At 46.1% G+C, this 26,068-nt stretch overlaps 1 protein-coding gene across 1 annotated transcript in view; it reads left to right on the forward strand.

Moving 5' to 3' along the window:
- EIF4ENIF1 (eukaryotic translation initiation factor 4E nuclear import factor 1) overlaps positions 1-26,068 on the forward strand; it is a 229,477-nt gene that overhangs the window by 79,176 nt on the left and 124,233 nt on the right. Inside the window, 3 exon segments of the mRNA XM_030217483.1 lie at positions 7,044-7,179; positions 7,477-7,653; positions 8,713-8,942. Of these exon segments, the coding sequence (XP_030073343.1) occupies positions 7,044-7,179; positions 7,477-7,653; positions 8,713-8,942 (543 nt within the window).

Genomic DNA, 26,068 nt, shown 5'->3' on the forward strand with positions numbered 1-26,068 from the left:
AGTAGGAAAAAGAAGGTGGTGATGCTGCTGTCACCGAGACCTCATTTAAAATATTGTGAACAGTTCCAGAGACTACACCTTAAAGATAAACAGGATGGAGTTGGTCTACAGGGCAGCTACTAAAACGGTCAGTGGTCTTCGTCATAAAGCATATGGGACAGACTTAGATTCCAATATGTATACTTTGGAGGAAAGGCAAGCGAGGGGAGTTGAGGTTTTTTTAAATATCTCAATGGCATAAATGCACAGAAGGCAAGCCTTTCAAATGAAAGGAAGCTCTGGAATGAGGGGGCATAGGATGGAGGTGAAAGGGGACAGACTAAAGGGCAGACTAGATGGGCCACGTGGTCTTAATCTGCCTTTAGGTTTCTGTATTTCTGTTTTTGCTTTGTGGTTCCAAAAAAGGGCTTATTCTGTCTGATTCTTGATTTTGAAGGCGGTAAATCAAATGCTCAAGATTCCTCATTTCAGGAATGGATTAGGACAATTTCTCCTAGCTGTAGACCTCTGAGGTGTATATACACATGTCAATTTAGGGTTCTCATCAGAAGTATCTGCATTTTGAAAGGTGTGTGTGAAATGAGCAGTCTGTTTCAAAGCTTGCAGTGTTCTAAATGAATTCATGGGGTACAGCATTGTATCCATGTCAGGAGGCACTTTCCCTTTGGACTGGCTACTGCTTCCTGGATGTTTTCCAAAGTCATGATGGTAGTGACAGTGGCCTTAGGAAGAAAGGGTCTAATGGACCATCCATAATTGTATAATGCCATAATGCCAGATGTAGATTGGAAGGTTCCGTCTGCGAAATCGGAAAGAAGTAGACAGATAGTGGATGCTTTACAAAGTGCTCTGCTCAGACAAATGGTGACGGAACCCACGAGGGAGGGAGCGACCCTGGATCTGGTGCTCACAAATGGCGATAGTGTATCAAATGTCCGAGTGGGTGCCCACCTGGGCGGCAGTGACCATCAAATGGTTTGGTTCGATATTACAGCTGAAGTGGAGGGTGGCCACTCAAAACTCAGTCTTAGATTTCAGGCGTGATGATTTTAGTAAAATGGGGGAATACCTGAGGAAGGAGCTGATGGGCTGGGAGAACGAACAAGAAGTGGAAGGATAGTGGTCCAGGCTGAAAGAAGCTATAAATAGAGCCACAAGCATTTATGTAAGGAGAGTAAATAAAATCAAGAGAAAAAGGAAACCGATATGGTTCTCCAAGCAAGTGGCCGAGAAAATAAAGGCTAAAGAGTTGGCGTTCCTGAAATGCACCAAAACTCAAGAAGCCGAACACGGAGAGGAATACCGGAGGAAACTGAAAGAAGCTAAGAGAGAGAGATGTCTGGCGAAAACGCAAGCGGAAGAAAAAATGGCTAGAAATGTAATGAGGGGTGACAAAAATTTCTTCAGGTATATTAGTGAAAGGAGGAAGATAAATAAGGGAATTGTGAAACTGAAAGACGCTGCGAACCGCTATGTAGATAATGATGAAGAAAAAGCAAATTTGCTAAATATACTTTTTGTTCTGTATTCACAGAAGAAAATCCTGGAGAAGGACTGACATGGACTGGCAAAAGTGCAAATGAAAATGGAGTAGATATAGCACCGGTCACGGAACAGAGTGTGTATAAACAACTTGAAAAGCTAAAGGTGGACAAAGCCGTGGGACTGGACGGGATCCACCCCAGGATATTAAAGGAGCTCAGAGAGGTTCTGGCGGGTCCTCTTAAAGATTTGTTTAATAAATCATTGGAAACAGGAGAGGTTCCATGGGATTGGAGAACGGCGGATGTGGTCCCTCTTCACAAAAGTGGTGATAGGGAAGAAGCTGGAAACTACAGGCCGGTAAGCCTCACTTCGATTATTGGAAAAGTAATGGAAGCGATGCTGAAGGAAAGGATAGTGAATTTCCTGGAAACCAATAAGTTGCAAGATCCGAGACAACATGGTTTTACCAAAGGGAAATCGTGCCAAACGAATCTCATTGAATTCTTTGACTGGGTGACTGGAGAATTAAATCAGGGATGTGATATAGACGTAATCTACCTAGATTTCAGCAAGGCTTTTGACACAGTTTCCCACAGGAGGCTCTTGAACAAACTGGACGGGCTGAAGATAGGACCCAAAGTGGTGAACTGGTTGACGGACAGACGCCAGAGGGTGGTGGTAAATGGAATTTGCTCGGAGGAGGGAAAGGTGAGTAGTGGAGAGCCTCAGGGATCGGTGCTGGGACCGATTCTGTTCACTATATTTGTGAGTGACATTGCTGAAGGGTTAGAAGGTAAAGTTTGCCATTTTGCGGATGATACTAAGATTTGTAACACAGTGGACACCCGGGAGGGAGTGGAAAACATGAAAAAGGATCTGCGGAAGCTAGAAGAATGGTCTAAGGTTTGGCAATTAAAATTCAGTGATGCACTTAGGGAGTAGAAATCCACGGGAGTCGTATGTGTTAGGCGGGGAGAGTCTGATTATGTATGGATGGGGAAAGGGATCTTGGGGTGATAGTATCTGAGGATCTGAAGGCGACGAAACAGTGTGACAAGGCGGTGGCCGTAAGTAGAAAGTTGCTAGGCTGTATAGAGAGGGGAGTATAGACCAGCAGAAGAAAAGAAGTTTTAATGCCCCTGTATAAGTCGTTGGTGAGGCCCCACCTGGAGTATTGTGTTCAGTTCTGGAGGCCGTATCTTGCTAAGGATGTAAAAAGAATTGAAGCGGTGCAAAGAAAAGCTATGAGAATGGTACGGGATTTGCGTTACAAGACGTATGAGGAGAGACTTGCTGACCTGAATGTGTATACCCTGGAGGAAAGGAGAAACGGGTGATATGATACAGACGTTCAAATATCTGAAAGGTATTAATCCGCAAACGAACCTTTTCCGGAGATGGGAAGGTGGTAGAACTAGAGGGCACGATACGAGATTGAAGGGGGGCAGACTCAAGAAAAATGTCATGAAGTATTTTTTCACGGAGAGAGTGGTGGATGCTTGGAATGCTCTCCCACGGGAGGTGGTGGAGAGGAAAACGGTAACAGAATTCAAACATGCGTGGGATAAACATAAAGGAATCCTGTTCCGAGGGAATGGATCCTCAGAAGCTTAGCTGAGATCAGGTGGCAGAGCCGGTGGTGGGAGACGGGGCTGGTGGTTGGGAGGCAAGGATATTGCTGGGCAGACTTATACAGTCTGTCCCAGAGCCGGTAATTGGGAGGCAGGGATAGTGCTGGGCAGACTTATACGGTCTGTGCCCTGAAAATGACAGATACAAATCAAGGTAAGGTATACACAAAAAGTAGCACATATGAGTTTATCTTGTTGGGCAGACTGGATGGACCATGCAGGTCTTTTTCTGCCATCATCTACTATGTTATGGATGACTGACTCATCGGGCAGAGACCAAGAAGTCAAGCTGTGACCCAGGTAATTCAGTTGCTCCAGTCTTCAGGATGGATAATAATTTTTGAGTAAGTTGAAACTATCGCAGTACATTGAAAATACATCCTTGGTGTTGCTGTTCTGTGTCAAGGCTGTTCTCATCCCACCCAGCTTGAGAATTGCTTTTCTGTATCCCGTGCGTTCTGGTGTGGTGGGACAAAACGGAAGGAAATTTGATATTACCTGATAACTTTCATTGAGTCTAAACAGTCCATATACTGTCCTTTTGGCCTGAAATTGACTTGTTCTGTTCCTGATTATTCTCTGATTATTTATGCAAAAGCACATGGCACTCCGAAAGGGTCTGTTGAGGGAAGGCGGGTGAAAGATTTCTACATTCTCTGCTCTAGTGTCTTAAGTTAAAGGTAGGAGGGATTGGTCAACATTTGCTTTGTAACAGGCGTACTGCAAAGCTATGTCTACATAGAAACTTATTATATAAGAACATGAGTTAGCCATACTGGGTCAGACCAGTGGTCCATCTAGCTCAGTATTCTGTTTTCCAAACAGTGGCCAAGCCAGGTCACAAGTACCTGGCAGAAACCCAAATCGTGGCAACACTTCCATACTATAAATCCCAAGGCAAGCAGTTGCTTCCCTGTCTCTCAATAGCAGACTGGACCTTTCCTCCAGGAATTTGTCCAAACTTTTTTTTTTTTTTTAAACCTGTCCTTCCAACTATCGCCCCATCTCCCTCCTCCATTTCCTATCCAAGATACTTGCGTGTGCTGTTCACCGCCGTTGTCTTGACTTTTTCATCTCAAGCTATTCTTGATCCACTTCAATCTGGCTTTTGCCCTCTTCAGTCAACTGAAACAGCGCTTGCTAAGGTCTCCAATGACCTGTTCCTGGCGATCCAAAGGTCTCTACTCTATCCTCATCCTTCTCGATCTATCTGCTGCTTTTGACACTGTTGATCACAGCCTACTCCTTGATACACTGTCCTCACTTGGATTTCAGGGCTCTGTTCTTTCCTGGTTTTCTTCTTATCTCTCCCATTGTACTTTTTAGTGTGTACTCTGGTGGATCCTCCTCCAATTCTATCCCACTATAAGTTGGTGTACCTCAGGGATCTATCCTTGGACCTCTTCTTTTTCTCCATTTATACATCTTCCCTTGGTACTCTGATCTCATCCCATGGTTTTCAGTATCACCTTTTACGCTGATGACTCCCAGGTCTGCCTCTCCTCAGCAGGAATCCAGGCCAAAGTATCAGCCTTTCTGTCTGACATTGCTGCCTGGATGTCTTACCGCTATCTGAAACTAAACATGACCGAGCTTATCTTCCCCCTAAACCAACCTCTCCTCTTCCCCCCATTCTCTATTTCTGTGAATAACTCTCATCCTCCCTGTCTCATCAACTCGTAACCTTGGGGTCATTTTCGACTCTTTTCTCTCTCCTTCTCTGCACATATTCAGCAGACAGCTAAAACCTGTTTCTTTCTCTATAGTATCACCAAAATTTGCCCTTTCCTTTCTGAGCACACTACCAGAACCTTTATCCACACTCTGATCACCTCTTGCTTAGACTATTGCAACTTGCTTCTTGCAGGTCTCCCACTTAACCATCTCTCTCCTCTTCAATCTATTCAAAATTCTGCTGCACAACTTAGATTCTGCCAGTGTCGCTATGCTCATATTAGCCCTCTCCTCAAATCACTTCACTGGCTTCCTATCCATTTCCGCATGCAGTTCAAACGCCACATATTGACTTACAAGTGCATTCACTCTGCAGCTCCTCAATACCTCTCCACTCTTATCTCTCCCTACACTCCTCCCCGGGAGCTCAGTTCACTGGGTAAATCTCTTATCTGCACCCTTCTCCTCCACCGCTGACTCCATTCCTTTTATCTTGCTGCACCATAGGCCTGGAATAGACTCCCTGAGCCAGTATGTCAAGCTCCATCTCTGGCAATCTTCAAATCTAGGCTAAAGGCCCACCTTTTTTTGATGCTGCTTTTAACTCCTAACCCTTACTCGTTAAGTACCCGTATTTTATCATTCCCACCATAGTTATTTCCTTATCTCTTATTTGTCCTAATTAGATTGTAATCTCTGTCGAGCAGGGACTGTCTCTTCATGTTCAAGTGTACAGCGCTGTGTATGTCTTGTAGCACTATAGAAATGATTAGTAGTAGTAGTAGATATGCTAACCGCTGTTACCACATCCTCCAGCAAAGAGTTCCAGAGCTTAAAACAAATAGGAGGAGAGATTTTTTCACGCAACAAATAGTTAAAGGTATTTCCATGTAACGTCCTCGAGTGTCCCCTAATCTTTGTACTTTTGGAACGAGTAAAAAAATCGATTTACTTCTACTTGTTCTACACCACTCATGATTTTGTAGACCTCAATCATATCTTTCCTCATCCATCTCTTTTCCAAGCTGTTCGAGCCCTAACCTCTTTAGCCTTTCCTCATACGAGAGGAGTTCCATCCCCTTTATAATTTTGGTTGCTCTTTGAACGTTTCTAATTCCGCTATATCTTTTTTTGAGATTCTGCAACCAGATCTGAATTCAATACTGAAGGTGCAGTAGCTGCATGGAGCGATAAAAAGGCATTATAGTATTTTCGGTCTTATTCACCATCCCTTTCCTAATAATTCCTAGCATCCTGTTTGCTTTTGGCTGCTGCCACCACACACAGAGCAGAAGATTTCAGCGTATTATCTACAATGATGTATAGTTTACAGGTCTTTAGTCTGTCTTCATCTGCTGGGTGATGGGCATAACCAGCATGTTGTGAACTGGTCTGGTTCTACTCAAGGAAAGAAAACTAGCAGGTAAGAATTTTTTTTCCATTTGTAACCTAACAAGCACCACCTTTACATATACATACTTGCAAAAAAAATAAGCTTGTCTGACAAATAGTGCTGTGAATATTTTCTATAGTATACTAGCACTTTGCGTTTAAATATTTCCTGTTGATTTCCTCTGGATTGTCAGAGTACCACCCTTTAAAGGAGCTCAGCAGAAGACTGGGGTATCTGCAGAGAGGGACAGGGTTCATGTATACCAAGAAATTGTCATTTTGACTTGAGCCTTGGCCAGTTAAAATGTGCTTGCAAGTGTTGATTCTAGTATATTTTTCCTGAACATTAAACTGAGGTGTGTTGTCTTTTGTGTGTGGTTTTTTTTTTTTTTTAACTCAAGCTATGGAGTGAAAACCTTTTGTGAGTGGGGAAAATACTTGTAGACCATCTGATTTAGTATGTCAATCTGCAGCACTAGTCTAAAAACTATAAACCTATTATGAAACTGGTAATATCTGCTGCCAAATCTAAGGCAGATATTGTCAAAGATTAACTAAAATTTGTGAGTAGCTGTAGTTTGCTACTGGGAAGGTAGCATGGGGTATGAAGGGGAGAGGGTTGTAACTTCAGTATTGGGTGCATGAGGCACTGATGCAGCTTCTGGTGAAGATTGATTATATAGCTTCCATGCACCCTGGGGTCTGAACACTTCATTTCAGATCTGCATCATCAAAGGAATGTTTACACCTTACACAAGTAAGTGTCGTGTTTTTGTATTAGTTACATGTGCACATGCTAGCCTGCCATTGGCTTTATATTTGATACTCACCCACTTCCTGCCATAATTCTCTGTGATTTAGATGATAGAAGATGTGCTTGGGGAGGGGTCTGTCTCTGCCAGCAGATTCAGCAGATGGTTCTCCAATCCTAGTCGGTCTGGGAGTCATTGCAGCAGTCTGAGGTCCACGCCACATGAAGAACTAGAGAAGCTAGCAGGTGGGATGCCTGGGTCATTGTCTGTCTTGCTGTTATGTGGCCATTTCTATTCTAGTGTATGCACAGCCTGCTGTTATGGAATGGGGGGGGGGGGAATCAGCTGTATTTCAGAGTACTGCTTCATTTCTATGATGGGAGGTGTTTACCTTAAATTGGTCTGATACCATCTGGCTGTTTTCATGGTGAATCATCTTTTGTTGCCCTGTGAGTAGAGGCAGGATACTATATGTAATGGGAATGGCTTGTGTTAACACTTCAATTAATGATGCTGTTTGTCCCTTTTCTCACTTGTAACAGGTTTGGAGCAGTTAATTCCTTCAGCCCAGAATGCTGCAAACTACTTTGCTCCCATTCAACTTGAAGATGGCCCAGAAAACAAAGTGGATATCCTAGAGATGCTACAGAAAGCCAAAGTTGATTTGAAGCCTCTCCTTTCCAGCCTGACTGCAAACAAAGAAAAGCTTCGGGAGAGCAGTAAGGGTTGTGTAGGGAGGCCAGTACTGGGTATTGGGGTGAGGGAAGGTGTATACCAAGATAGTAGCCCTTTGGGGAGAGAAGTGAACTTAGCCTTGTTCCATCAACTTCTATATTAGAGCTTAAAAATAGAGGAGGACAACTCGGTGACAAGTGCTCCTGTGCCCCCCACCCTCCCAGGGTGGGGAGAGGTGGTGAAGGAATCCCAGTCATCAAGCAACATTATCACTTGGTGGCTGGACTTGAGCCTGTGATTGCAGGGTTTCTAAAGGAGCCCTGGTGCATGGCCTCTAGGAGAGATTTAGTACTGCTGTAGCTGAATCAAACAAGTTGAGAGCATGTCTTAAAATAAGAGAGATGTGTGATCTGTGGAGGGGAAAATTTTTTTCTTGCCAAACAGGTTAGTATCTAGTGTTGGCGATGCTGTTGCCTTCATATTCCACCCCCCACCCCTGGCCGCAGCTTGCTCAGATAAAACCTTTTAAGGGTAGGAAGTGGTCAGCACTCTTGTCCAGACGGTAGAGGAGTCTGGCTATATACATTCTGTTCATCCCAGCTTGTTATAAGCAGAGACAGTCATTTAATAACTTTATTTTTTCAGAAAAGAATTGGGTATCTCCCTTCTGTAATTCTAGCAGATGTTTATCTCTATACATTCATACTGATGGGTGTCTTCTTCCCACCCCCACCACCACCACCATGCTTGAGGCCTGATCCAAAGCACATGGGTCCAGCTAACTGAATTCAAGAGATACAATTTTGTTGAGGGATGATGGGGAATGCAAGAATACAAAGTGCATCAAGGTTGTGGATTTAAACATGTATGCCTGAATTTTTTTTTAAGCAGTAAGACTTCTAATATTAAAGTTCAGACTTGCCATTCTTATACCTTAGTTCTAAGTTCAATAGGCTTTCCCTTGGGAATCTTGTGCCTTTTTCTGTGCTGGACAGAATAGTCAAGATTATCCACTGTTAGCAAGCTTCCTCACCCAATCCCTGTTGATTTAGTAATAGCCATATAAGTTGATACTGGCTATAATTGTGCTTCATATTCTACAGCACATACAGGTGTGGTTCTTTCGGTGGAAGAAGTTGAGGCTGGGCTGAAAGGCCTGAAAGTGAAACAAGAAGGGAAGATTGCCACACCTTTCATGGTAGATCAGCTGGAGGAGAATCTGACAGTGGTTGATACCAGGCTGCCAAAGAAGGATGGTGATATGTCTGCATTCAACAAGCTAGTCAGCAGTATGAAGGCAAGTGGGACCCTGCCTTGCCAGCCTAAGGCCAGTGTAAGTACTACATGGCTGGTGCTGTCAGAAATTCAACCTGACCTCTGAACTTGGACATGGGAAGTTAGTTCAAATCTGGCTTCTCCCACCGACATGCCTTTTGACCTTGGGCAGATCCTTTCACCTGGCTTTGCCTCGGGTACCAGTTTAGATTGTAAGCCCTCTAGGGCAGGGACCCATCTACTGAACTTGAATTGTAATTTCTTGAGCATGACTTTGGAAATGTAAAGTAATTAAATCCATATCCAGGTCAAATTGCACGCCTTTGGGAATGCAGCTCACATCTCAAGAGGAGTACTTAAAAAGACCTGTAAGCTGTGAGGGTTAAGCTTTAGTTATGAGGAGTGGCTGTTGGACAACCATGCAAGGAACCAGTATATAGTGCCAAAGGAGAAAATCAAGTAGGGCAATGCAGGCACACATAATGGTGATGTCGTACAGTAGAGCCAAAGCACCTGGAGCCATACTTGGAAGACTTTTAGACTTTTAAGCCTCTTTAAGGCTGCATCTTCTGTTCTAGCATTTTTCAGGGTTTTTTTTTCCAATCTACAAACCAGAGCAGATGCAGCCCTCTTCCATCCTCTTCACAAACAAAACATATCAGACAGATCTCTGAATGAAACAGCTGCAGCTATCATTACACTTGTTGCTGCAGCACTGGATTATGGACTTGACTTTGAAGTCAGCCTCTTTGCTGCTAGCTCCCTACCAGGCCCAAAACAACCTCCTTAAAGGGGAATCTCCACAGGCAGGTGGTTTCACCCCTTAGATCAAGAGCAGTTTCCCTCCCAGTGGTAGCGGTCTGAGTACATGGCAACAAACTCCTGGACCGCTGTCCCATTCCCACTTTTCCAACTAGAGAGTTGCATGGGGACAGAAATCTAACCCGTTCCTGCAGGATTCTAACCCTAACCCGCCCCTGCCCACTGCAAGTGGTCTTCTCCATCCCAGCTCCCAGCCTGCCCATCCTTTACCATTACGCAGTTACTTTGACCCCCCCCCCCCCCCCCCCCCCAAAAAAAAAAAAAAAAGCCAGATTCTACAAGCAGTAAAAAATTCTAGTAAAAATAACCTAATCGTTTTCTTCAGTACTCTGCTAAGACAGCAGATGTGTAGATTAGCAGTTCCCCAAGTGGTCCAAAACAAGTAGAGTCAGAAACAGTTTATCCTTAAATTGTTCAACTGCGCTTAGGAATCACCTTTTGAGTTTAAAAAGCAAAACCATGTGCATGTAAGGACTAGACAAACTAAAGCAAAGTTTAAAGCAAATGCCTTTAATATGTAATACTTGGTACCAATAATGAAATGATAGAATATTTATATAGCAAGCAGCCTAAGGCAACAGATTTATTTTCCACTGAATAATATAACTTTCTCCGAGGACAAGCAGGCTGCTTGTTATCACTGATGGGTGACGTCCTCGGCAGCCCCTCCAATCAGAAACTTCACTAGCAAAGGCCTTTGCTAGCTCTTGCGCGCCCATGCGCGGCCGTCTTCCCGCCCGAACCGGCTCGTGTTCATCAGTCTTCTTTTGTCTGCGCTCAGGACGGTCGTGTTTTGCCGCCGTTTCGTGCCCCTCAAGTTGACCCTCGCGCGTCTTCGCGATTTTCGCTAAAAAAAAAAAAAAAGACCTTTCGGTCTTTGTCCCTTCCCGTGTGTCCAGTTTTTCCCCCAGCGTAAGTTTCCTTTCGCTTTCGGGATCGGCCTTTTTGGCCTCGGTACGGGTTTTCTCTCCCTTATTTTTGGTGCCTTTCGTCGTCATCGCGAATTTTGATTCCGCCGGCGTGATTTTTCCGCCCATGTCATCGAAGTCTCCCAGCGGCTTCAAAAAGTGCACCCAGTGCGCCCGGGTAATCTTGCTCACTGATAGGTACGCTTCATGTCTTCAGTGTCTGGGGGCTGGGCACCGCCCGCAGGCCTGCAGTCTTTGTGCTCTTTTACAAAAGAGGACTCAGGTAGCGAGATTGGCCCAGTGGAACGTGTTGTTCTCGGGCTCTTTGACGACAACAGCACAGGACGCATCGAAGCTTCGACCCTCAGCATCGTCGGTACCGAAACATCGGAAGGCTGCGTCGACGTCGGTGGTACCGGGACCTCCGCTGTTGCTGATGTCGGACGGTGTTGCTTCGACTGGAGTGCAGGTGAGGGCTGTCCATTCCCCTCCTGGTGGCGGTGAGCCTTCGGGTGGGTCTTCTGCCCTGATGTCTCCTGTGGTACAGCCCCCCCGAGACCGACCTTCTTCGGCCTCGGCCCCGAGGAAGAGATGGTTGGATTCTACGTCCTCTTCGTTGGTACCGGGAAGCACCGGTGACATGCTTCGTTTGAAGAAATCAAAGAAGCATCGACACCGGTCTCCTTCCCGCCTCGGTACCGAGAGCTCTGGGTCGCCGAGGGAGTCGGCACCGGGAGGACCACTCACCCTCTGTTCAGGAGGTGTCTATACTCTCCACCTTGGACAGCCCGGAACCGCCTGCACGCCCAGAACAGACTCTGACCTCGACGCCTGCATCGGCTTCCCAGTCTTTCTCCACAGCTGCTCTGCACAAGAGTCTCCGGGCCGTTCTTCCAGAGATTCTGGGAGAGCTGTTGCGCCCTTCTCCGGTACCGGGGGTGCTTTCGCCACCGGTACCGTCGAGCGAGGCGACGGCTGGCCCTTTGCCCGTGGTGATGTCTCTGGCACCAGTACCGGCTGCGGCCGCCTCCCAGGAAGACTCCCCGACGACGTCGGTGGAGGGAGCTTCGCCGGTGCTGGCGAGGGAGTCTACCTCTTGGCGCTCCCACCGTGGCCGTGTTTCCACGGAGTCGAGTCGGGCACGGCTTCAGACACAGGTTCACGAACTTGTGTCTGATACCAATGGTGAGGCCTCGTGGGAGGAGGAGGAGGACATCAGATATTTCTCTGACGATGAGTCTGATGGCCTTCCTTCTGATCCTACTCCCTCCCCTGAAAGGCAGCTTTCTCCTCCCGAGAGTCTGTCTTTCGTGGCCTTTGTCCGGGAGATGTCTACGGCAATCCCCTTCCCGGTGGTCGTGGAGGATGAGCCCAGGGCTGAGATGTTTGAGCTCTTGGACTATCCTTCTCCACCTATGGAAGCGTCCACAGTAACCATGCATCATGTCCTAAAAAAGACATTGCTGGCGAACTGGACAAAGCCTCTAATTAATCCCCACATTCCCAAGAAGATCGAATCCCAGTACTGGATCCATGGGGACCCAGAGCTGATGTGCACTCAGTTGCCTCACGACTCTGGTGTGGTAGATCTGGCCCTAAAGAAGGCTAAGAGTTCTAGGGAGCATGCTTCGGCGCCCCCGGGCACGGACTCTAGAACCTTAGACTCCTTTGGGAGGAAGGCCTACCATTCTTCCATGCTCATGGCCAAGATTCAGTCCTACCAGTCTACACGAGCATCCACATGCGGAACAATGTGCGGCAGTTGGCGGGCTTGGTGGACAAGCTCCCTTCTGAGCAAGCCAAGCCGTTTCAGGAGGTGGTCAGGCAGCTGAAGGCGTGCAGAAAATTCCTGGCCAGAAGGGTATATGATACCTTTGATGTTGCGTCCAGGGCCGCTGCTCAAGGTGTGGTGATGCGCAGACTCTTATGGCTGCGTGCCTCCGACCTGGAGAATAGAATCCAGCAGCGGATTGTGGACTCCCTTGCCGAGCATGAACATTTTTGGAGAAAAAGTAGAACAGCTCCACCAGCGGGATAATGCTTTCGACAAATTCTCCCGCCGGCAGCCTTCAGCATCTACCTCTTCAGGTAGACGTTTTTATGGGGGAAGGAGGGCTGTTCCCTACTCTTCTGGTAAGCGTAGGTACAATCCTCCCTCTCGACAGCCTGCGGCCCAGGCTAAGCCCCAGCGCGCTCGCTCTTGTCAGCAGCGTGCGCCTCAGCAAGGCCCCACAGCTCCCCAGCAAAAGCAGGGGGCGGGCTTTTGACTGGCTCCAGCAGAGCATAGCCGATGTCAAAGTGTCCGTGCCGGACGATCTGCCAGTCGGGGGGGGAGGTTGAAAGTTTTTCACCAAAGGTGGCCTCTCATAACCTCCGACCAGTGGGTTCTCCAAATAGTCCGGCAAGGATACACCCTCAATTTGGCCGCCATGCCTCCAAATTGTCCACCGGAAGCTCAGTCCTTCAGCTTCCAGCACAAGCAGGTACTTGCAGAGGAACTCTCCGCCCTTCTCAGCGCTAATGCGGTCGAGCCCGTGCCACCGGGGCAAGAAGGGCTGGGATTCTATTCCATGTACTTCCTTGTGGAAAAGAAAACGGGGGATGCGTCCCATCCTAGACCTAAGGGCCCTGAACAAATATCTGGTCAAGGAAAAGTTCAGGATGCTTTCCCTGGGCACCCTTCTTCCCATGATTCAGCAAAACGATTGGCTATGCTCTCTGGACTTAAAGGATGCTTATACACACATCCCGATACTGCCAGCTCACAGACAGTATCTTCGATTTCGTCTGGGATCACGTCACTTCCAGTACTGTGTGCTACCCTTTGGGCTCGCCTCTGCACCCAGAGTGTTCACGAAGTGCCTAGCTGTGGTAGCAGCAGCGCTTCGCAGGCTTGGCGTGCACGTGTTCCCTTATCTCGACGATTGGCTGGTGAAGAACACTTCCGAGGCAGGAGCTCTACAGTCCATGCAGATGACTATTCGACTCCTGGAGCTACTAGGGTTTGTGATAAATTACCCAAAGTCCCACCTTCTCCCAGTACAGAGACTCGAATTCATAGGAGCTCTGCTGGATTCTAGGACGGCTCGTGCCTATCTCCCGGAGACGAGGGCCAACAATCTGCTGTCCCTCGTCTCCCGGGTACGAGCGTCCCAGCAGATCACAGCTCGGCAGATGTTGAGATTGCTTGGCCACATGGCCTCCACAGTCCATGTGACTCCCATGGCTCGTCTCCACATGCGATCTGCTCAATGGACCCTAGTTTCCCAGTGGTTTCAGGCTGCTGGGGATCTAGAGGACGTGATCCACCTGTCCACAAGTTTTCTCAAATCCCTTTGCTGGTGGACGATTTGGGCCAATTTGACTCTGGGACGCCCCTTCCAAATTCCTCAGCCACAAAAGGTGCTGACTACAGATGCGTCTCTCCTGGGGCGGGGAGCTCATGTCGATGGACTTCACACCCAAGGAAGCTGGTCCCTCCAGGAACGCGATCTGCAGATCAATCTCCTGGAGTTACAAGCGGTCTGGAACGCTCTGAAGGCTTTCAGAGATCAGCTGTCCCATCAAATTATCCAAATTCAGACAGACAACCAGGATGCCATGTACTACATCAACAAGCAGGGGGGCACCGGATCTCGCCCCCTGTGTCAGGAAGCAGTCAGCATGTGGCTCTGGTCTCGCCGTTACGGCATGTGGCTCCAAGCCACATATCTGGCAGGCGTAAACAGTCTGGCCGACAGGTTGAGCAGGATTATGCAACCTCACGAGTGGTCGCTCAATTCTGGAGTAGTGCGCCAGATCTTCCAAGTGTGGGGCACCCCCTTGGTAGATCTCTTCGCATCTCGAGCCAACCACAAGGTCCCTCAGTTCTGTTCCAGACTTCAGGCCTACGGTCGACTGGCATCGGATGCCTTCCTCCTGGATTGGGGGGAAGGTTTGATGTATGCTTATCCTTCCATATCTCTGGTGGGGAAGACTTTGTTGAAACTCAAACAAGACCGGGGCACCATGATTCTGATTGCTCCCTTTTGGCCGCGTCAAATCTGGTTCCCTCTTCTTCTGGAGTTGTCCTCCGAAGAACCGTGGAGATTGGAGTGTTTTCCGACCCTCATCACACAGGACGAAAGGGCGCTTCTGCATCCCAACCTCCAGTCTCTGGCTTTCACGGCCTGGATGTTGAGAGCGTAGACTTTGCCTCTTTGGGTCTGTCAGAGGGTGTCTCCCGTGTCTTGCTTGCTTCCAGAAAAGATTCCACTAAGAGGAATTACTTCTTTTTATGGAGGAGGTTTGCCGTTTGGTGTGACAGCAAGGCCCTAGATCCTCGCTCTTGTCCTACACAGACCCTTGACTACCTTCTGCACTTGTCTGAGTCTGGTCTCAAGACCAACTCTGTAAGGGTTCACCTTAGCGCAATCAGTGCATACCATTACCGTGTGGAAGGTAAGCCGATCTCAGGACAGCCTTTAGAGGTTTGCTTTTGTCAAAGCCCCCCGTCAAACCTCCTACAGTGTCATGGGATCTCAATGTCATTCTCACCCAGCTGATGAAACCTCCTTTTGAGCCACTGAACTCCTGCCATCTGAAGTACTTGACCTGGAAGGTCATTTTCTTGGTGGCATTTACTTCAGCTCGTAGAGTCAGTGAGCTTCAGGCCCTGGTAGCTCAGGCCCCTTACACCAGATTTCATCATAATAGAGTAGTCCTCCGCACTCACCCTAAGTTCTTGCCGAAGGTAGTGTCGGAGTTCCATCTGAACCAGTCAATTGTCTTGCCAACATTTTTTCCCCGTCCTCATTCTTGCCCTTCTGAACGTCAGCTGCACACATTGGACTGCAAAAGAGCATTGGCCTTCTATCTGGAGCGGAAACAGCCCAACAGACAGTCCGCCCAATTGTTTTTCTTTTGATCCCAACAGGAGGGGAGTGGCTGTGGGGAAATGTACCATATCCAATTGGCTAGCAGATTGCATTTCCTTCACTTACGCCCAGGCTGGGCTGGCTCTTGAGGGTCATGTCACGGCTCACAATGTCAGAGCCATGGCAGCGGCAGTGGCCCACTTGAAGTCAGCCACTATTGAAGAGATCTGCAAAGCTGCGACGTGGTCATCTGTCCACACATTCACATCTCATTGCTGCCTGCAGCAGGATACCCGACGCGACAGTCAGTTTGGGCAGTCAGTATTTCAGAATCTGTTCGGGGTTTAGAATCCAACTCCACCCCCCTAGGCCCATGTTTTATTCTGTTCCAGGCTACACTCTGTTAGTTGGATAAGTTATTAGGTCAATCTCAGTTATGTCCTCGCCGTTGCGAGGCCCAATTGACCATGTTTGTTGTTTTGAGTGAGCCTGGGGGCTAGGGATACCCCATCAGTGAGAACAAGCAGCCTGCTTGTTCTCGGAGAAAGCGAATGCTACATACCTGTAGAAGGTATTCTCCGAGGACAGCAGGCTGATTGTTCTCACAAACCCGCCTGCCTCCCCTTTGGAGTTGTGTCTTCCCTTGTCTTTGTCTTGCTACATACGGGACTGACGAACACAAGCCGGTTCGGGCGGGAAGACGGCCGTGCATGCGCGGTGCGCATGGGGCGCGCGAGAGCTAGCAAAGACCTTTGCTAGTGAAGTTTCCGATTGGAGGGGCTGCCAAGGACGTCGCCCATCAGTGAGAACAATCAGCCTGCTGTCCTCGGAGAATACCTTCTACAGGTATGTAGCATTCGCTTTGTATAAACTTGGCGGCTAATACTGTGCTGAACTAGTAAATGTTAGCACATTTAGACTGACATTGGACAGAACTTCTCTCTTTGAAATAGTAGTAATTAAAAAAAAAAAAAAAAAAAAAGGCAAGTGCATTTTTATAATATACCACTGCAATCCACAAAACAAAAGGAGCAAATTCCCACATGCTATCTTTTTCTTTTAATATAGGCACAGAAAAAAAAGATTTTAAATGCTCCCAGGTTTCAGCTTAATTCATGTTTAATGTGGGATATAAACGTAATAAGTAAATAAATAAATAGAAAGTCTGTTGATTCTCATTACACGGTATCTGTTTCAGTGGCTCATTACCAGGAGCAAAAAATCTCTGCACGAATGTAACAGTTAGGGTGTCCCTTTTAAATAGCTCCTCCAAATGACACACTGTAATTACAATTTATAAACAAATTACTACTCTACCTATGAAAATTTATTCCGTTATTATACTTTCTCTGTGTACTTCCGTATGCTATATAAGTCGGTATGCTTGAAAATATAAGCGAGGTTAAGTAAAAATGCTACCAACAATAAAGAATGTGGATGCAGCAGCTCATAGGTTTGTTTGCTTTGTTTTGAGTATATGCAGAATGATGGCTGCGCAGGGAAGAGGAAACAGATATTACCCTGTCTTCAACTCCCTCTCTCCCATTCTCTTCTCTTTAGCCCTAAATGTCCTCCCCACACATACCTCACATCACCCTGGTGGTCTAGTGGCTTGCTTCTGGGCAGGAAGGGTCTCCAGGCTTTCCTGCCTGCTGCTGCTGATCCTATCGCCACAACCGCTTGTTTAAAATGGCTGCAGAGAGTTCAAGCGGCAGCCAAAGGATCAGCAGCAGTGGGCAAGAAAGTGTGAGGGACCTTTCCTGCCCCGAAGCAAGCCACTAGACCACCAGGACGATGTGAGGTATGTGTGGGGAGGCCGTCCATGACTAAAGGAGATTTAATGAGAGAGGGAGTTGAAGACAGGGTAGTCTCCGTTTCCCCTTCCGTTCCTCAGGAACCCTGCAGGGCTGGGGTCTATCCCTGCGGTATCCCCATGGGATCCCCGCGGCCCTGGAGGGGATCCCCGCTGGATTCCCACAGTATCTGCAGGAATCCTGTTGTTCCCCTGCAGCTATCTCCTGCCCACATGCGGGCTGAACAAGAATTCTTGTCACCAAAGAGAAATCTAAAAATGTCACACAAGGCTGCCCAGTCCCAGGCAGGCCATCAGGAGATAGTTTATTTTAGTGTCTGATGTTAAGCAAAATCCTCAAATTGCTCCCCTCAGTAAGAAGGCAAGGAACCACCATACAACCCCTGTGGCCTCCATGGAGAGAAGTACCCTGGTTTGACCCAGTATGGCTATTACGTTAAACATGATTAGAAAGCCAAGATGAGAAATGGCCAGCTTTTTGCTAGAACTTTCAGCCCAAATCTTCAACTATCCAGCAGACCAAACAGCTCTCATTCAGCTATTCATGTTGTTTGTGCAGGATGTGGCCACCTTGCTCTTAAGACTCTTCTCCCACTTAGATCTCTTTCCACTGTTTGTTCCGATGCAAAGTATATCACCAATGGTCATTTGCACATACCACTGTTGTGAGAGGACTTTAATCTTCCACCTAATAGGGTGAATAAATCTCACAGCTTCACTTGTTCCATCACTGGAACCTTGTTCCTGTGAGTGCTTAATCTCTCATGTAGCATCACATACCCTTACAGTTGGAAGACACTGCCCTAGAGGCATCAGTGGAAGGATATTAAGTGTTTTTTTGCAGTCCTCCAATCCTGCAGTGCACCTAAGGAAATCACAGCACTGCCAGTACACACAATTCCTTCAGGATCTTCAGCTATCTGTCTGGAAATTACTTGTCACCTTTCAAATTGAAATGTAAAATCTTCCCAGCATCAGGACATGAACTATCCCAATTTGTTCAGAACTAGTAGTATCGGAAGAAGCCCTAAAGGGATCTAAATATTCCAAACCTCAAGCACATACAGTGGGGGAAATAAGTATTTGATCCCTTGCTGATTTTGTAAGTTTGCCCACTGACAAAGACATGAGCAGCCCATAATTGAAGGGTAGGTTATTGGTAACAGTGAGAGATAGCACATCACAAATTAAATCCGGAAAATCACATTGTGGAAAGTATATGAATTTATTTGCATTCTGCAGAGGGAAATAAGTATTTGATCCCCCACCAACCAGTAAGAGATCTGGCCCCTACAGACCAGGTAGATGCTCCAAATCAACTCGTTACCTGCATGACAGACAGCTGTCGGCAATGGTCACCTGTATGAAAGACACCTGTCCACAGACTCAGTGAATCAGTCAGACTCTAACCTCTACAAAATGGCCAAGAGCAAGGAGCTGTCTAAAGATGTCAGGGACAAGATCATACACCTGCACAAGGCTGGAATGGGCTACAAAACCATCAGTAAGACGCTGGGCGAGAAGGAGACAACTGTTGGTGCCATAGTAAGAAAATGGAAGAAGTACAAAATGACTGTCAATCGACAAAGATCTGGGGCTCCACGCAAAATCTCACCTCGTGGGGTATCCTTGATCATGAGGAAGGTTAGAAATCAGCCTACAACTACAAGGGGGGAACTTGTCAATGATCTCAAGGCAGCTGGGACCACTGTCACCACGAAAACCATTGGTAACACATTACGACATAACGGATTGCAATCCTGCAGTGCCCGCAAGGTCCCCCTGCTCCGGAAGGCACATGTGACGGCCCGTCTGAAGTTTGCCAGTGAACACCTGGATGATGCCGAGAGTGATTGGGAGAAGGTGCTGTGGTCAGATGAGACAAAAATTGAGCTCTTTGGCATGAACTCAACTCGCCGTGTTTGGAGGAAGAGAAATGCTGCCTATGACCCAAAGAACACCGTCCCCACTGTCAAGCATGGAGGTGGAAATGTTATGTTTTGGGGGTGTTTCTCTGCTAAGGGCACAGGACTACTTCACCGCATCAATGGGAGAATGGATGGGGCCATGTACCGTACAATTCTGAGTGACAACCTCCTTCCCTCCGCCAGGGCCTTAAAAATGGGTCGTGGCTGGGTCTTCCAGCACGACAATGACCCAAAACATACAGCCAAGGCAACAAAGGAGTGGCTCAGGAAGAAGCACATTAGGGTCATGGAGTGGCCTAGCCAGTCACCAGACCTTAATCCCATTGAAAACTTATGGAGGGAGCTGAAGCTGCGAGTTGCCAAGCGACAGCCCAGAACTCTTAATGATTTAGAGATGATCTGCAAAGAGGAGTGGACCAAAATTCCTCCTGACATGTGTGCAAACCTCATCATCAACTACAGAAGACGTCTGACCGCTGTGCTTGCCAACAAGGGTTTTGCCACCAAGTATTAGGTCTTGTTTGCCAGAGGGATTAAATACTTATTTCCCTCTGCAGAATGCAAATAAATTCATATACTTTCCACAATGTGATTTTCCGGATTTAATTTGTGATGTGCTATCTCTCACTGTTACCAATAACCTACCCTTCAATTATGGGCTGCTCATGTCTTTGTCAGTGGGCAAACTTACAAAATCAGCAAGGGATCAAATACTTATTTCCCCCACTGTATGCCACTGGTCAGAAACTGTAAAAACACGACACCATTAGGAAGATTTACCAAAGTGCCCTGCTTAATATGAAGATCATAGCCCACCAGCTCCAAATCTTACATTGACAGCTCACTGTGGAGACACTTAATCTGTTCTGATGCTGGGGGTCCACAATAGGCCTCTTCATCTCTGAACAAATTCAAAATGTTCTCTTTTGTTCAATTCACCCAAGCCAGCAAATGTTTTCTCATGACACATTTGCAATCCCATAAAACAGAGGAGGACCTTATGTGTTCCTGCATTCACCCTATTCCCTTTTAATCCTGAGGGTATTGCAAAAAACCCCAAAACAAACAAACCCACAAGGAGAAGCCTAAAGCCCAAATGATTATCACTCCATGTTGGCCCAGGCAAATATGGTTTTCTCAGCTTTTTCTTGTCACATCTGTCTGTATCTCTCGGGCAGCTCTCTGCTCGCCTGACATAACAGCAGAGCCTCATCCATCTGAACCTGAAAAGTCTATGTAAGACCACAGAAATTGAGCAGCAGATGGCCTTCCTTCCTTTTTCAAAAAACATCAAGGAAATGAAACTAGCATCCAAAAGACAATCCACACTCAAATGGAGCCAGCCAAAACTCATGATCAAGACTCTACTGTTTGTGCAATATCGCATATACCTTTTAGCTCCTTCTCCACTTACAGAAGCAGGGCTAAAGACCTTTTTTGTAATTCTTCACTTATCGGCAATAATTGCATATTATCCCCTCAACGGGCAGTTTCTTTCCATATGCTCACATATCCAGGTTCATGAGACCTCAAACATCCTTTCTCCCCCCCCCCCCCCCCCCCCCCCCCCCCAAGCAGCCTGGGACTTCACTCGTTCGACTGATGAAGCTCCTTTTGAGCCAGTTAGGTATTTGAGCAAAGAAAGACTATTGTGGAAAACCTACTTCCTAATGGCCATTGCCATCGTAAGGAGAATTAGTGAGCTCTAAGCTCTGGTATGCTATCCTGCATACACCCTATTTCATCACGAGTCATGCTGCTAAGTTATCTGAAGTTACTTCCAAAAGTCATCTAAAGCCACCTAAACCAGTCCATATTCCTACCCACTTATGAGGCCACACTCAATTCACTGGACTGCTTCTGTACCATCTATAGGCCATAAAGGACTTTAGGGAACACATGGCTGAGATGTTTCCCTTCAGTCCCAAAAACCCAGGCAAACCAGCCTCCAAACTGACTTTATTTTTCACTTGGGTAGTGGATTGCATCTCTGCATCTAATCAGACTTGCACCTCCAAGCTAGGCGGACACTCAACAGCTCAGTAATGCAGTATCACCAGTTTCAGGGCAATGTCTATTCAGGATATCTGTGAAGCAGCCATGTGGGTCTTTTTGAAGCACTATTATATCACTCTGCAGCCCAAGATGTGGCCTTGCATGACTTTTCATACTGAGTCATGAGCAACACCAACTGCTGTCAAATAACATATTTGACAGTGGCTCTTGGCACTCAGCTTTAGATTTGCCAAGTGTGTCTGCATTGCCCTTGTCCGTGAAGAAAAAGTTGCTTATCTATAATGGAGGTTCTTCATAGACAACAGAGAAATTCAGCCATGCTTTCCCTCCCACCATCCCCTCGGAAGAGAAAAAACAAATAGAGGAAACTAAGCATAAAGCTCTGGAAGAAATAAAGCTGATATGCTGAGAGAGGGGACACAGGAATTCTCACACAGCCTCAAAGAATCTTAAAAGGCTTCTCTACTGAAGGAGAGCTCTAGGCATTCTGGCTCTGTTGAGTCGTGTCACCATCAGGTGTGGCTGCATTTCCTTTCAGTCTGTAGAGAACCCCTGGTATAGGTAAGCAACTTCAGTTTTTAAGATGTGGGGGAAGTGGCTGTTTGATTTACATGGTGGTAGGTCATAAAAATGTAATGTAATGTGCTTCATATGTTGCTGGGTGAAGAGCAGAACAAATCACAGCAAATAGTCAATAGAAAAACATTTTTTTATTTAATAATTTTGTTATGGGCATAATGTATAACTGGCAGCCATGCATTTTATCTTCTTGAAGTACTGGGAGCACTTTTTTTTTTTTTTTCTGACATGGATCCTGTGTGTGGTTTTTACAGTGATGCTCCTATGTATTGATTTAGAGCATTCCACTTATTCTTTATATCTTACAAGTCTTGATTGTCTCCTATCCCTGTGGTGGTTATACGATGCTCTGGATCCCTCTGACATACTCCTGATTGTTCTTGACCCTCCTTGGTGATGGGGTAGGAGTGGAATTTTAGGTACAGGGTGATTGAATAGCTTCCTTAAAAGGAAACTAAGTGGGTTATATCTCTCTACCTTGGGGGGGGGGGGGGGGAAGAGGATATGATAGAGACTTATACAATCATGATTGGATTAATACAATTAGATGATGGTTAATTACCCTTTCAAATAGTGCAAGGACTAGGGGACACTCCATGAAACTAACTATTACCAGATTTGAAACCAATTTAGTGAATGCATAATTAAAACTATGGAATTTGTTACCAAAAGTTGTGATCAATACTCGTATAGCTAGGTTTAAAGGTTTGGGCAACTTGGACAGCTGCATTAATTTAGTTGTACAAATGAAGATTAGTCATCTCAATTTGGAGAGTGAGCAACAAGACATGGGGCTCCCTATTACTGTCTGAGGCTGAGCTCAGTAGACCACAGGTTTGACTTTAATCAGGGGTTCTCAACCCAGTCCTCTGGACACACCAAGCCAGTTTGGTTCAAGACATCCACAATGAATATGCATGAGATATATTTACATACAATGATCTCATGCATATTTATTGTGGATGTCTTGAGAACCAGACTGGACTACACCTCCCCATGACTTAGTTTGACAGTGTGGCACTTAACATTCAGTTATAGTACTCACTGTGCCTCGCCCTTCAGGCTAAGAAACATGATTACCTGTTACTAATATGTTTGAAATAGTTGCACTAGTCTTGTAGAATAATGCAAGCCTATGGAACTGTAGTGCAACATGTAAAGACCTACGAAGACTGTAGGCAAATTCATCTAGAATATTGTTGACATTGTGTCAGTTATGCTCATGATGGTAAGCAAATCAGAAGTTATCATAGGGCGGGTGGTTAGCAGTAAAAGGTTTGACCAGAATCAGCTATGAAAAGACTTTATATACTATTGATCGTAAATATTTGTAGTCAAACATAATCGTTCCGTGCAGCTTCCAGTGTAGCATGTGTATGGAAGTGAACAGTGGTTGAATGGGGGGGATTCCATTTTTAATTTTTATTTCTTTTCATGTGCAGTTGGGGGTAAACACTCTTAAATTTAATGTTGAGGCTGCCCCAACTGTTTTGGTGATTTTTTTCATACTCCCAGTTTGGTAATTAGCCAAACAGGAAATTTTCATTTTATTGACATCAATAGTATAATGCCCATGTGTGTAACACACGTGAATGTCAAAAACCTTTTTAGCTTCTGCTGTATATAAGACGACTTATCAGATGGCACTTAGCCTAATGGTTGGAGCAGGTGTCTGGAAACCAGAAGGCCCAGGTTCAAATGCCACAGCAGCTCCTTATGACCTTGAGCAATTCATTTAACCTTCTATTCCTTGAATCTGATGCTGGGCAGATATGTGACCTTTCTGAATTTCATGATGATATATCTGGATAGAGAACATGAGGAATTTGTTAAATGGAGTGCCACAAGAGGGGTGCAAAGTTGGCACCCTTTTGAAGAGAAATACATAGGGGTTACTGAACCAAGATAATTTTGATCCAAATGTTAGAAGGGGAAAAATAACTCAGCCTAATTGTTGCAAGTTCTGGGATTCATAAATATCTAGGCACAATGAAGAGCAATGATCTACACTTTGGGATAAACTTGGTTGCACAGGGAAGCATTTTGAGTAAGTTGTTGGGTGCACAGCACATAGAACTGATACCACAAGTATGACAGTGATACCCAAGTACAGAGAGCATATTGAGAAACCTGGATTAATGTATATATTTTTGAAGGAATGTTGATGTGGGTGAAATATTGTTACAGTTGAACAAGATGCTAGTCAGCTTTACTGGATTTAAAGGAAGAACAGTTTTAATATAGGAGGTGAATTTGCAAATGTGATAGCAGTAAGATTTTGAGGGGAATGAACTTACTTATGCATATGTTGCAATTTATGACTCTGCAAGTTAGGTTTTCATAAAGACACCCTAAAGTTAATAGAAACACAGAAACATGATGGCAGAAAAAGGCCATATGACCCATCCAGTCTGCCCATCCTCTGTAACCCCTAATTCTTCCTGCCTAAGCGATCCCACATGCTTATCCCATGCCTTTTTAAATTCTGGAATAGTCCTCTACTCCACAACCTCCACCAAGAGGCCATTCCACGCCTCCACCACCCTTTCTGTGAAATAGTACTGCCTTAGATTATTCCTAAGCCTATTCCCTCTTAACTGTGTCATAAGCCCCTCATTCCAGAGCTCTCCATTTGAAAAAGACTCTCTCCCTGTACATAAATGCCCTTGAGATATTTAAACACCTCTATCAGGTCTCCTCTCTCCCTCCTCTCTTCCAGCGTATACATGTTGAGGTTCATAAGCCTGTCCCTATAATTTTTGAATTCAAGACCGCTTACTAATTTTGTAGCCACCCTCTGGACCGACTCCATCCTGTTTATATCTTTCCATAGGTGCGGTCTCCAGAACTGCACGCAGTACTCCAAATGGGGCCTCACTAGAGACTTATACAATGGCACTATCACCTCCTTTTTCCTGCTGGTCATGCCTCTCTTTATGCACCTTAGCATCCTGGCTTTGACCGTCGCTTTTTCTACCTGTTTGGAAGCTTTAAGGTCATCAGACACAATCACCCCCAAGTCTCTGTCTTCCTTCCTACACTGAAGCACTTCACCCCCTATACTGTATCGTTCCCTCAGATTCTTGCGACCCAAGTGCATGACCCTGCATTTTTTGGGATTAAACCTTAGTTGGCAAATATCGGTCCATTCCTCCAGCTTGGTCCTTCATGTCATTCACACCCTCCAGGGTGTACATCCTGTTGAAGAGTTTAGTATCATCTGCAAAGAGACAGACCTTACCAGACAGCCCTTCCGCAATATCGCTCACAAAGACGTTAAGAGCCGGCCCTAGGACCGATCCCTGCGGTACTCCACTGACAACATTCTTTTCTTCAGAGCAGGCTCCATTTACCACTACCCTCTGTCTCCTACCATTCAACCAATTTTCAACCCAATCAGTTATCTAGGTCCCATACCGAGGGCACTCAATTTATTTATCAGTCGCCTGTGCGGAACCGTGTCAAAGGCTTTGCTGAAATCCAAGTAAACCATATCAAGTGCCCCTCCCACATCCAACTGTTTGGTCACCCAGTCGAAGAAGACAGATTCATCTGACACGACCTGCCACTAGTGAAGCCATGCTTCCTCGGGTCCCGCATTCCATTTAGTTGAAGAAATCTCACAATCCTCCTCTTTAGAAGCGTTTCCATTAGCTTACTCGCCACCGAGGTCAGACTGACAGGTCTGTAATTCCCAACCTCCTCCTTACTTCCACTCTTGTGCAAAGGAACCACAACCGCCCTTCTCCAGTCCACTGGTACCACTCCAGTTTCTAAGGAAGCATTGAAGAAGTCTGTCAGCGAAGCTGACAGAACTTCTCACAGTTCCTTAAGCACCCTCTGGTGTATCCCATCTGGCCCCATCGCTCTGTCTACTTTAATTTGGCAAGCTCCTCACGAACACAGTCCTCTGTAAACGAGTCTTGGTCAACCATCCATCCCCTTTAGCCTTTGTTTTCTGAAGCCCTACTCCCCATCTTTCATCTGTGAACACAGAGCTAAAATAATTGTTAAGCAGTTTAGCTTTATCCTCATCTTCTACATATTTCTCTCCCTCAGCTTTGAGCCTCACAATGCTATTATGGCACTTCCTTTTGTCACTTACATATCTGAAAAAGGTCTTATCCCCCAATTTTACCGTATTAACTATCTTTTCCTCCATTTGCCGCTTCACATTCTGATAGCTTTTCCAGCTTCTCTTTGCTTATTCAGGTATTCTCTCCTGTCTTCATCTTTGAGTCATCTTATAACGTGCGAAGGCT

The sequence above is a fragment of the Microcaecilia unicolor genome, chromosome 11, assembly GCF_901765095.1.
Source record: "Microcaecilia unicolor chromosome 11, aMicUni1.1, whole genome shotgun sequence".
Taxonomy (NCBI): Eukaryota; Metazoa; Chordata; class Amphibia; order Gymnophiona; family Siphonopidae; genus Microcaecilia; species Microcaecilia unicolor.